Genomic DNA, 13581 nt, shown 5'->3' on the forward strand with positions numbered 1-13581 from the left:
TTCTGAAGAGCTGGTTTAGAGGCACGCCATTGGCTGCTGACCCAAATATAAATTTAAAACCCTGAAAGGTTAAGTCTGGGATGGGAATCAGAAGTTTTTATTTCATTCTAGTGTTCAACAGTGTCTGACTAAGCAAATGTCATGAATAATGCATTAAGTTCTGTATTCATGTCAGTCTATGAACATTTGAACAAACACAACTAGATTGGGACTTTATAAAAATACATATTATATGCAAATAAGAGGCAATCACAGTTATCTGCACCCCACATCATTCTTTTAAAAAACCCTGAAAAGTTAGACACAAACATCACACTAACGAATCATGTATTAGTAATATTTTAAGCAAAGAGAATGTAGGAAAATTTATATCACTATATGTAGTTGCAATTCTTGTCATGACTCAGGAACTCTGGTCTCACAGAGTAAAAAAAACATGCAACAGTATGTTTTCAAAAATAGTACATATAAGTTCATTTTGTCTTTTTACATTTACATAATAGGATACTACGCAGCAGAAAGAAAGAAGGAGCTCCTACCCTTTGAGACAGCACAGATGGGACTGGAGAGCATTATGCTAAGTGAAATAAGCCAAGTGGTGAGGGACAAATACCATATGATCTCACCTATAAGTGGAACCTCATCAACAAAACAAACAAGCAAGCAAAATATAACCAGACATTGAAATAAAAAGCAAACTGATAGTAACTTGAGGAGGGGAGAGGGATAATAGGGGATAATAGGGGGGCTATCAAGGAATATGTATGAAGGACACATGGACAAAGCCAAAGGGGGTGGGTTCGAGGGTGGGAGGTGGAGATGGGTGGGGTGGGGGGAAATGGTGGGGTAAAAATGGAGATGACTGTACTTGAACAACAATAAAAAAAGAAAAAAATTATAACTATTAATTCTGTTTCTCTATCCCCATTATAAAAATCATCTGATGCAAAATAGGGCTTCAATAAAAAAATAGGGATAGATACACAAACTCTTTTTTTTTAAAGATTTTATTTATTTATCTTTAGAGGGGAAGGGAAGGAGAGAGGGAGAGAAACATCAATGTATGGTTGCCTGTCATCCATCCCCCGCTGGGAACTGGCCTGCAACCCAGGCATGTGCCCTGACTGGGAATCGAACTGCAATCATGAGGTTTGCAGGCCCATGCTCAATCCACTGAGCTACACCAGCCAGGCCCACAAACTCTTTAAACCAGATATAAGTGGCCTCTCCTGATTCAATTAGTTGCTAAAAAAATACATGCTTACTAACAAATGCCAAATTGGCCTACCTGAATTACTATGAAGAGTTCACATGGTTGAGAGATTAGCCCAACCAGTTTTCTAATGTAGACTCAAGTAGAAGATGTGCAAACATAAAAACCAAGTATAAAGAAAGGGAGGTCTACTTTGGAGAAAGGAAAATTTAAGCAGAGAAATATTAAAATAGGTGTTCTCGGGCCCTTTCATCACAAATTCTAAATGCTGAAACCTAATTATGGCTCATACAGCCAGTCATTCACTAACTTGCCATCCTCTATGTATCATAGTCCTCATATTCAAAACATGTAGTGCAAGGCCAGCTTCCAAAGGAAACTGTGGGGACTGCTCATGATCAGTGACCAGGTACAGGCATCAGTTTAACATGAATGATGCTAAAGAAGAGACGCGGGCGATTTGGAGGGATTCTGAAACCTTGTTACAATACCAAAGTGTGTTCCTTTTATTTCCAGGAATTTAAAAAAATAATATGGAAAAAGGGGAAAATTTCACTTAAAAGTAAAAAAAGGTACAAAAACAATAAGAATTTAATCAATAAATTTGGTACCACTTTCTGTGGCTTTTTCATAAAAAAAAATTTTGGTAATGTGTCTTAATCCCTTACTGTGTATTTCAAGGGTTTTTTTTTTCCACTTCCGAAACTGCTTTTTTTCATATTGTAAGATTTTATTTGTACAAATGTTTATTATTTTTTGATATTATTTTCATTGCTATTTATCCCCCTTATACTCTCTTCTACCTGTGCCACCCTACATGCCCCCCCCCCAATTTAGATTTGCTTTCCTGTAGCTGTGTTTTTAATTGCAGAAAGTAGGGATATAGAATGAAAATACTAACAGCCCTTTCACTATAAAGAAGCCAGCCTAGGTGTCACTATAATCACATTATATTGTCTATGCAATGGACAGTCTGTCTTCCCAAAATTTCTATGCTCAAACGCTAATACTTAATGTGATGATATTTGGTGGTGGGGCTTTTGAGTGGTGCTGGTGGAGCCCTCCTGAAAGAATCAGTGTCTTGCTAAGAAGAGACAAAAAGCTATCACTTCCTCTGTCTTTCTCTCTGCCATGCGAGGACATGGTGAGAAGATGCCCATCTACAAACCAAGAAGAGGACCCTCACCTGGAATGGAATCAGAAGGCACCTTGATCTTGAACTTCCTAGCCTCTAAAACTGTGGGAAAATAACTTCTCTTGTTTAAACCATCCAGTTTATATGATAATAAATTAGTTGATAATACCATCAACTAGATGGATTTGTCAGAAAGAGATAAAACTTCATAGTGATGACATTTCCTTCTAAACATTAAATGTTGCATTTTCTGATCATTCATATTTTGGAAGAGCATTTTATCTCTAAATGGTAAACATAAGTATGTGGTGACTTCCAATATTTTGGTAAAACAATGCATAATACTAATTTAAAAATTTAACTACCTGAGTTTTTTATGCCCAACTGCTAGAAAAAAATATCTGTAAATGTAAATTGAAAAAAAAATATGTTTTTTAAAATAGTTTCTCTATCCTCCAAGTAGTATCCTCAACTCCGAAGTTCGCCTACTGCCTGCAGGATTCTAATAGATTGAACTTTGAAGCTGTAATTCATGAAGAAGGATGGTGAAAACAAATTTCTTTTGAAATATAGTTCAACAGAAGTGTGAAACTTCGGCCTTTATAGTAGGCATCATGCACCTACTATCATGTTGATTATTGTTCTTAAAAGAAGAAGTGAAACTTGGAACATATTAACACTCATTTGTAAATTAATTAAAAGATTTTAAATTATGGTATTTCCTGTGAATTACTATTATTTTAAAACTAATAATGTTTCTATTACACAACAGCACCTTAACAAAAGCAAACAAAACTTGGCAACTATGTCAAAGAGCCTCTCACTACACACTTCAAATCTTTTTTTTTATTTCCTATCATCCTGTGATGAAAATCTGCTTCTACAGAATTGAAAAGACATTTTATAAAAGGGACTACAATATAAATATATTGTTTTCAATGTATTTTATTGAAAATAAGTATATGAAAGAAGATTTAATTTTATTCAGCATAATATAGTTTCTCTAAATTTGGCAGGTCTTAAGCCTGTGATCAAATATCAACTTTTAAAAAGTAGTCTCCAATTTTATGCTTGTGAAGGTTCTTTCTTTCTAAAAAGTTTGCATATAAAATAGACAAATAAGTAATAAACCAAAATCTAGTTATATTGCTTTAATACACTAACAATATTTTGATTAGTTAAGAAGACAATTATCCTTCCCTTTTTATCGTCATCAGCACCAATAAGCAAATTCCAATCATGAGCTGCATTCTCACACTGAGAGTCCCATTGAACTGAAACATGGATGGTTCAGGCTGACTTAGTTGTCATTAAGAAAACTACATGAATGTTCCTTTGCAGAGCCCGAAACATGCCTCTATTGAGAGTATCATGTCCTCATTTCTCAGTTTTGTGTGGAGTCACATATACTTAGTAGCCAGCCAATTTCAAATCATAGGAAACTTCTTCCATCTTTTAAATAATGTTTGTTAATGATTTTTTTCCTCAAAGACAACTCTGATTCTTGGTTTACACACTGATCATATATTCAAACAACAGGCCTATGATTTACTAGGATAGGCTGAGACTAGGAATTACACAAACATTTAGCCATAGAAATACAGAAAGCTTAACACAAATGTATCACTTTTTACTTTCCTTTCCTACAAAGTTTATGTTATAAGGTTTCTTCATTGTTTTAGAAGTTTCCAACACGGGAAATCAATCAAACAAAATGCCCAGAATCCCATTTTTTCTGCTTTCACTTCTCTCACCCCCACGTGCATCTGTTACAATCATATGAGTACTGCAAGGCCCAGTTCAAACCTATCAGCTCTAACACCTGTGATTCCCCGGCTGCTTCCCTTCTCCAAGCTCCAAGCCTGGTGAGTCTCTCTGCTGTCCATCACAGCAGGTCTTGTCAGTGCAGTTCACATGGGTATTTGTTGTTTATCTCACATTTAGTTTGTAATTCCTGGAAGTCACGGATTGTCTTTTTTTTTTAGTATATTTGATTATGCCATTACAGTTGTCCCATTTCCCCCCTTCATTCCCCTCCACCCTGCACAACCCTCCCACCCACATTCCCCCCCTTTAGTTCATGTCTATGTGTCATACTTCTTCAGCTTCTACATTTCCCATACTATTCTTGTCCTCCCCCTGTCTATTTTCTACCTACCGTCTATGCTACTTATTCTCTGTAGCTTCTCCCCCTCTCTCCTCCCACTCCCCTGTTGCTAACCCTCCACGTGATCCCCATTTCTGTGGTTCTGTTCCTGTTCTAGTTGTTTGCTTAGTTTGCTGTTGTTTTAGGTGTGGTTATTAACAACTGTGAGTTTGCTGTCATTTTACTGTACATGGTTTTTTTATCTTCTTTTTCTTAGATAAGGGACTGTCTTATTTATCAACTTCCCATATTACTCAATATGACATGTATGTATTAAGGATAGAATATTTGTTGAATAGATAAGGTAATGACGAATCAAATAAATGGGTTGCTCTGAATAACTAGAATCTTATATGCCCTTACATGATTTCCTCATGCCAGGGAAAAAATATATTAAAAAGGCTAGTTCGCACATTGAGATCATGGCTCAGTTGGTTGGAGCACCATCCTGTACACCAAAAGGTTGTGGGTTTGTTCACCAGTCTGGGCATGTACCTAGATTGCAGGTTTGACCTCCAGTCACAGCGCATACAGGAGGAAACTAATTGATGTCTCTCTCTTTCTCTCTCTCTCTCCTTTCTCCTCTCTCTAAAATCAATAAATATAGTCTCTGGTGAAGATTTTTTTAAAAGGTTATTTCATATGACACTTGGAAAGAGAGCAGAGAGGCCACATGCCAAACTAATAGGAGACACAAGGAAGGTTACAAACTATTGTTTGTTTCATTAGCTGGTGGTCATGGCATTTTTAAAATTAGTATTTTTCACTATGATAATAAAGTTCTAAATTATGGTAAATATTTGCTTAATGCTTCAGAGTTTTTTAAAGCCTATACTTTAATCACAATTCTCTCCAGACAGCCAATCACATAAAAAGGATAGATTCATACTATGACCTTTATTTTGCAGTTGAAGAAACAAGTTCAGGCAGGTTAAATGTCATATCCAATGTCAAGTACTTCTCTACAATGGCCTTTCAAAAACCAAAAAGATATACAGTGTGTACTTTGTTTCACTCCAGCAATGGGACTGGTTTTTGCACACTTTTCGCTGTCATTAGTCTGGCCACGCCTCCCACACACTGCCCATGATGGAAAAGACAGGGAGTTAGTATTAAAAGTGAGAGCTGTGATCATGGACTGAAACAAACAGCAGCAATAAAACAAAAAAACAAAACAAAATAAAACATCTCAGCAGGCCCAGTCAGAAATCAAATTCATCAATACTGTATGCTAAACAACTGGGTCAATGAGTTCCTGGTTTATACTAAAGATCTAGTAGTATTGCTAATATTTTATCAAAATTTATGTGTAATTAACACCTTTGTCCTCTTCTAAATCATGATTCTTACCTTTATAACAGAGGCCCCAGCTCTGGAGAGTGGGCTGTGAATCTGGGCTGCAGCAGCCATGTTGGCAATAGTATTTAGATGGTTCATCTGATTCATTGCCATGGCAACTGATGCAGGAGGTAAGCTAACTGGAAGTAGAGGATGAGGCATCATCATAAATGGCAGATCCAGTCCTAAAAGAGACAGTGCATGTTAAATTATTATATCTGTAAAATTATTTTGACAGGGGGAAATCACATCAAAATCACATGCAAAATTGATGCAAAGAAAAAATAATTTATTGTTGTTGGATTTTTAAAAACTCAAATTTTATTATATTTTATTATCTCTTTGGGCAATTAATATTATCTATGGGATTTAATATTGTTTATATTTCTAAAAATGTTCCTATCTTACCCTGGCCACTGTGGCTCACTTGGTTGGAGCATCATCCTGTAAAGTGAAAGTATGTGGGTTCGATTCCTGGTCAGGGCACATGCCTGTGTAGTGGGTTCAATCCATGGTCAGGGAACATACAAGAGGCAACCGATCTTGATGTTTCTCACATCGATGTTTCTCTCCCTCCTTTCCCCCACTCTCTAAAATCAATATGCATGTCCTCCGGTGAAGATTAAAATAAATGTTTTTTTGGTTAATGCTTTCAACGTCTTTCATCCCATGCCCTCCCTTCCCTTTCTGGCAGCTGTCAGTCTGGTCTATGTAACTAAGCTTCTGTTACTGTCTTGTATGGGACAGGGTAGGGCTGGGTGAGGGAGGGGAAGGGGAGAAAAGTGGGAACAACTGTAACAGCTTAAACAATAATAAAAAACAAGATAAAATAGAAGTTCCTATATCTACATACTATTATTTATCATTAACCCTTGTTCTCATTCTCACTTCCAAAGTATTTATAAGCTGCAGTCCTTTTACTTCTAAAAAGGAGCAAAAGTCTTTAAGCCACACGTCATTTCATTTAATGAAAAGGAGTAACTACCTTAAATAAACCATAGGACTTCACAATCTATTTTGAACTATTGCCTCAGCAGTAACCTTGCATTCTTTTGGACAGAGGCCCAGAAACCAGGTACATAGATGTTCTAAGACATCTTTGCCTATAATGTTCCTAAATTATTACAGATTATAGAAATTCTATGGTCACCAATGTTTGTGTTGGTTCTAGATGAAGTTAACAACTATTAATAACACTCCTTTTTCTTCTTTGCTATCCTCTTTTTCCCCTCCAACCTCACAACAGCAGAAGAACAACAATGAATCTATAGGGAGTACACATTCAGAGGTACCCTAAATCTCAGTCCTCAATCAACAATAACAGTAATACAAATACTCTAAATACATATATTTGGGACAAAAAAAAGAGGTTAGAATGGAGAAATAATGTTAATTAATTTGAGGTCCATCTGCTGAGTTCAACAATGATGATTGAATTAAAGCCATAAAAAATTATTCACAGGCAGCATAATGCAAAACAACAAAACAAAAAACGAGACTCAGATAGGACAGGCCTCATACAACACCAAAGGGAGTATCTCAAAGGAACTCCTAAATAAAAAGCAATCATCAATATTTCTGATAGAGACAGTCACACAATACACTGCTATCAAAATTACACAAAGATTTTAAAAAGCAAGAAGCTTAAAATCTGCATGGACTCCAAGAAGGGAAACACACACTGTGCACCCTATGAGCCCCAGTCCCATGAGAATATTAATAAAGCATTGTAAACTATTCTCCTATCACTTCACTTATGACTCACTATGTAGACATTTTTAGGGGCAATCTACCAAACTGAACTTTTCAGTTATGAAACATATGTCATATGATTATTAATTTATCAGCAAAGCCTCAAAACTGTGTAAACATTGCATTCCAAATGGCTTTGTGCATCAATTCCCTTTTAAACTGGAAGTTTATTTTCAGTTAGCCTTCCAAAGTTCCTTTGATGCATATGCATTTTCTATTTTACCCACCATACAACTTTGCTATAATGATGTCATATCCCATAACATAGATCAAGTTAATCACTGTTTATCTTTCCCCTAAAACCTTCACTTGAGGCTCAATTCATAACAACCATCAATGACTTAAAACGCCTTCTATATAAGGCTCTCATTTACCACTGACCTAAGGTAATTTAGAGACTTCAATTCTTTGTATACTCAGTGTTTTGGTAGCAAATTGATCAAACTGTACAGGAGAAGTAGCCCTAGTGTCTCCATTTACTACTCAAATGCTTAAATAAGCTTTTATTCAATTGGCAATTTCCTGGGCAGTGTAATAACTTTTCCTTATTCTCCAAAGATTTTCAGCATCACTCTGACACCATCTGGCTGGATCAGGTTCTAATGCCCTGTTAAACTCCAAATGACATACAAACTATATGCAAACTACAAACAGAATTTAACATCCCATGGACACTTTTAAAATCTAATGTATCCAACATTTCAAATGATCATTAAGGGCTTAAAAGTCACCCTTTTAGATCATAATCTAATAACTAATCATCATTGGACTATAGCACCCTCTACTCTAAGCTAATGTTTGCATTACAGGACACTAACACTTTGCACATGCAAAGCCTAAGCAAATACTGAATTATGTAAGTTAACCTTTTCCCAAACATGCAAACATTACATTGCAGCCATCAATAGTACACTATACTCCAGCAATCTGGCTCATTCAGTCACACACTAGAAATGGACAAAGACTTTTTATTAATATGGTAATGAAAACAATTTTTTCAAAGATTATGAAAATGGGTCATCTCTTTCCTGCCTACCTTGAGGACATCATGAAAGCTACTGTAAGCATTGTTTTAAACACATCTTGGTATTCTGGAAAATACTGTAATGTTTATGTAACTTCATCATGCCACTTGCTCCTAACCATAAAGGCTACATACTTTAGTAATACTCTAGTCCTCCCTCTGAAATACCACATTCATTCAATTTCCAAGTCACATTAACCCCCGTAATATCTCACCATTCGTATAGTCAGGCACCAATTCCATTGCAACTGACAGTCTCCATTATTACTGTTGTTGTCAGTTTGCATTGTTTTGTTTTTTTTTAATATTGCAATTTCTTTTTTCCTAAAGAGTATATTCATTTATTTTTAGAGAAGGGAAAGGAGGTAAAAAGAGAAGGAGAGAAACATCAACGTGTGGTTGCTTCTCACACACCCCCTACTGGGGACCTGGCCTGCAACACAAGCACTTGCCCTGACTGGGAATCGACTCTCAACCCTTTGGTTCACAGGCCAGCACTCAATCATCTGACACACACCAGCCGGGTTTTTTTTTGAAAATAATTTTTTTGTTAGATTAAGAATAAGAAATATAGGGGGAGAAAGAGGATGATGACAGAGTAGGACAGAGCAATTCCAGTTCCTGTACACATGGTACAAAATCCTGGCAGATCCACTAAGGAACAGCGCAATCAACCAACAGTTCCCTAACATTTATGAAATTGGGAGACCAGAGATTGTGATGGATGAACCAGACAACTGCAGGTCAGTTGGGTCTCAGGGATGTGAGTAAAGACAAAAGCAGCAGCGGTGGGGGCCGGCACCCTCGGCCAGCACCTAACGGCCTCAGTGCCACTGCCACGGTCAGGGTCCAGAGGCATCAGTCTGGGACCAGTGCCCCAGGCATCTACCACATAGTACTCTTCAGAAGCCCAGCACTCAGCTGGTCTACAGCAGACTCTTTGGGAGCCTTGGGCCTGCTGCGGGATCCTTGGGAGAGAGCTGACTCCCTCCCTCCCCGTCTAAGCAAGGCTGGGCAACACCGAGCAGAAACCTGTCTGCTTAAGTTTACAGAGAGGGTAACAAGGACAAAGGGCCGTGTTCAACTGCAGACTCTGTGGACACCAGCACGCCAGCCCAGGAGAATTGAGAGGAGCATTGTTGTCACTGGTCTGGCTGGGGACTGGACTGGGCTGAGAGGCAGGCTTTCTGGAGAAGTTTTTATTGGAAAGTGGACTGAGGTGTTCTCCTGCAACAGCAGCTTCCCTTGCTTCCCACCCAGCCTGGCAGCCATCCAGAGGAGGGGCGGAAGCACCTGAGTCCTGCCACAGGACTGGGAAGGACTGTGCCAGATCCCGCGGGCCCCTAAGCCTGTTGGGTATGTGGGCGCCTGCACCCCAGTCCGATAGCCTGGATGGCGTGCGTGTGTGTGCCCACACACCCGTACCCCAGCCCACAGAGCGGTCCTGCTGCAACCAGAAAAACCAGTTTGGACAATTTGAAACCAACAAGGGAAGGTTTTTTTTTTTTTAGTAACTTTTTTTGTAATCTTATATTTTTTAAATTTCATTATTGCTTTATCTTTCAATACTTTGTTCCTCTCCTTTCTTTTTTCCTGTTTTAGTCCTTCTTCCTTTCTTCCCAAACTTAATGCTTTTTCCTTCCTTCTCCTGCCTTTTTTGTCTGTTTGTTTGTTTGTTGCTTTGTTTTCTTTTACCCACAAGAGCCACAAACAACTGGGAACTGTGAAAGGACCAGAGTGGGAACCAAAGAGGGAGCATCTGAATAATAGAGACAGAGAGACAAATTTCACTTCACTATAGCAGAGAAGCCTCAAGTTGCTGCATAGATGTATTATTTTTTTCACTATTCTCACTTCTTTTATATTTTAATAGTATATTTGTATTCCTCCTCTTGCTGTACAGGCTTTTTAGTCTTGGCTGGATATATTGTGTTATTTGACAGGTTTCCCCTGTTCTTTCCTCCACAGTGTATTGCTAATTTTCTATACTTCATGCCATGTGTTTTCCTTTGGCACACTACCCAAAGCTCTATACCCCTTATTCAGACAGGTCACACAAAGTCTGTCATATGATTGTTGCTCTAATATTACTGTAAATAATAGCTGTTCTATACAACTGTAAATAGTTCACAATACATCTCCCGGATCTTAGCTCACTTTACAGATTCATGAATTCTATTACTGTAGTGATAAACTCTATTTGCTCACACACTACACTTAGCTACTATTCTTTACTCTCAACTTACCTCAAAATCTGACCGCCCAAAACCTCACTGCTTTCTAGATGCAACTCACAAGCCTTCCCTACACAACAAGAGACTTATCTTTTGTCCATTCTTTCTTGAAAGTGGCAAGTTGGGTTGAAGACTGCCCTTAACACTAAATATAGCCTAAAGATCTTCTAACTCTTCTCTACCAGTTATGTCTCTAAATATCATAAAATACTCTTCTGCTGTCATGAACCATTTTCCCTCCACCTCCAACTGATCACACATGCACAAAGAAAGGAGTAGGTGGAAGTGGAGAACATCAAGAAAACTGCAGGAGACTGCACCACCAAATTTCACAGGTATTCTACCACAGAAGTTCACACCATAAACCCAGGGAGTCAGAACACATCAATTAAGAAGCTGAGGCTAACAAGAAGAGTCTCATAAACAATAGGAAGACAAAGAAACAATGCCCAAATGAAAGAAAAGGTGGAAGTCGCAGAAATAATCTCAGGAATAAAAAGCAGGATCAATGAGGCAGAGGATCAGATCAGTGAGTTGGAGTACAAAGTAGAAAAAATTTCTCAGAAAGAGCAAGGAAAGGAAAAGAGGCTCAGAAAGAATGAAGAGGGATTAAGAGAAATGCAACACAATGTGAAACATAATAATATCCAAATAATAGGAATACCAGAAGGAGAAGAAGAAGAACAAGGGATAGAAAACCTATTTGAAAGAGCAATAATGGAAAATTTTCCTAATTGGATGAGGGAAAAAGTCACACAAATAGAGGAATCACAGAGAGTCCCAATCAAGAGGAACCCAAAGAGGCCCACTTCAAGACACATCATCATTAAAATGGCAAAATTCCAAGGCAAAGAGAGAATCGTAAAGGCAGCAAGGGAGAAAAAGGAAGTAACATACAAGGGAGCTCCAATAAGGTTAGCTACAGACTTCTGAATGGAAACACTCCGAACAACAAGAGAATGGCAAGAAATATTCCAAGTAATGAGAAACAGAGGCCTACAACCAAGGCTACTGTACCCAGCAAGGCTCTCAATCAAGATAGAAGGCCAAATAAAGAACTTCCATGACAAAAGAAGTCTAAAGGAATATGCCTCCACCAAACCAGCTCCACGAGAAATACTAAAAGGACTGCTTTAAGGAAAGGAAGGAAAAGAGAGACACAGAGAGGAACACAGGTACATAAATGGCAATGAATAAGTACCTATGAATAATAACCTTAAATGTAAATGGATTAAATGCTCCAATCAAAAGACATAGAATAGCTGAATGGATAAGAAAGCATGACCCACACATATGCTGCCTACAAGAGACACACCTCAGGACAAAAGACCATCACAGACTAAAAGTGAAAGGATGGAAACAAATTATCCAAGCAAATGGAAAAGAAAAAAAAAATCCGGGGTAGCAATTCTCATATCAGACAAAATAGACGTCATAAAAAGGGCCATAAAGAGAGAGTCAGAAGGTCACTTCATAATACTCAAGGGAAGAATCCACCAAGAACACATTAACATTGTAAATACACATGCACCCAACATAGGAGCACCCAAATATATAAAGAAAATCCTAGAGGACCTCAAAAATGATATTGACAGCAACACAATTATAGTAGGGGATTTTAACACCCCACTGTCAAAAATGGACAGATCTTCCAAACAAAATATCAACAAAGATATTGTGGCATTGAACAACACCCTAGATGAAGTGGACTTAACTGATATATATAGAGCCCTTCATCCCAAAGAATCTAAATACACATTCTTTTCAAATGCACATGGAACATTTTCAAAGATAGACCACATGATAGGACACAAAACGAGCCTCAACAAATTCAAGAAAATTGAAATCATACCAAGCATTTTCTCTGATCACAAGAGACTGAAATTGGAAACCAACCCCACAGGGAAAAAAACCAAAACCCCCAAAATCATGGAGACTGAATGGTATGCTATTAAACAAGGAATGGGTCAAGATTGAAATTAGGGAGGAAATCAAAAAGTTTCTGGAAACAAATGAAAATGAACTCACAACAACCCAAAAGTTATGGGACACAGGAAGGCAGTCCTGAGAGGGAAGTTCATAGCAATACAGGCTTACCTAAAGAAAATAGAAACATTTCAAACAAACAACCTAACCCGACACCTGCAAGAACTCGAAGAACAACAACAAAGACAGCCCAGAGCAAGTAGAAGGAAGGAAATAACCAAGATCAGAGCAGAATTAAATGACATAGAGACTGAAAGCACAATTCTAAAGATCAATGAATCCAGGAGTTGGTTTTTTGAAAAGATAAACAAAATAGACAAGCCTTTAAGTAGGCTCATCAAGAAAAGAAGAGAGAGGACCCAAATAAACACAATCAGAAATGAAAGAGGAGAGATTACAACTGATACCACAGAAATAGAAAGGATTGTAAGGAATTACTATGCAGAGCTTTATGCCAATAAATTTGAAAACCTAGGTGAAATGGACAAATTTCTAGAAAAATATAATCTTCCAAAACTCAATGAAGAAGCAGACAACCTGAACAGACCAATAACAGCAGATGAAATTGAAGCAGTAATAATAAAAAAAAAACTCCCGTCACACAAAAGCCCTGAACCAGATGGTTTCCCAGGAGAATTCTACAAAGCATTTAAGGAATAGCTAACCCCTATTCTTCACAGACTATTCCAAAAAACCAAAATGATGGGAAACTCCCAAACTCTTTTTCTGAAGCCAGCATCATCCTAATTCCAA

General features: G+C 37.7%; 1 protein-coding gene across 2 annotated transcripts in view; it reads right to left on the bottom strand.

The window, feature by feature from the left end:
• The window catches only part of DACH2 (dachshund family transcription factor 2), a 469220-nt gene that overhangs the window by 93244 nt on the left and 362395 nt on the right, over window positions 1-13581 (bottom strand). For both annotated transcript variants that reach the window (XM_037061876.1, XM_037061875.1), the window contains exon 6: window positions 5845-6017. In XM_037061876.1, the coding sequence (XP_036917771.1) occupies window positions 5845-6017 (173 nt within the window). The remainder of the gene's footprint in view (window positions 1-5844; window positions 6018-13581) is intronic.

The sequence above is a fragment of the Sturnira hondurensis genome, unplaced genomic scaffold (assembly GCF_014824575.4).
Source record: "Sturnira hondurensis isolate 20B ecotype Veracruz unplaced genomic scaffold, ASM1482457v3 Scaffold0013541, whole genome shotgun sequence".
Lineage (NCBI taxonomy): Eukaryota > Metazoa > Chordata > Mammalia > Chiroptera > Phyllostomidae > Sturnira > Sturnira hondurensis.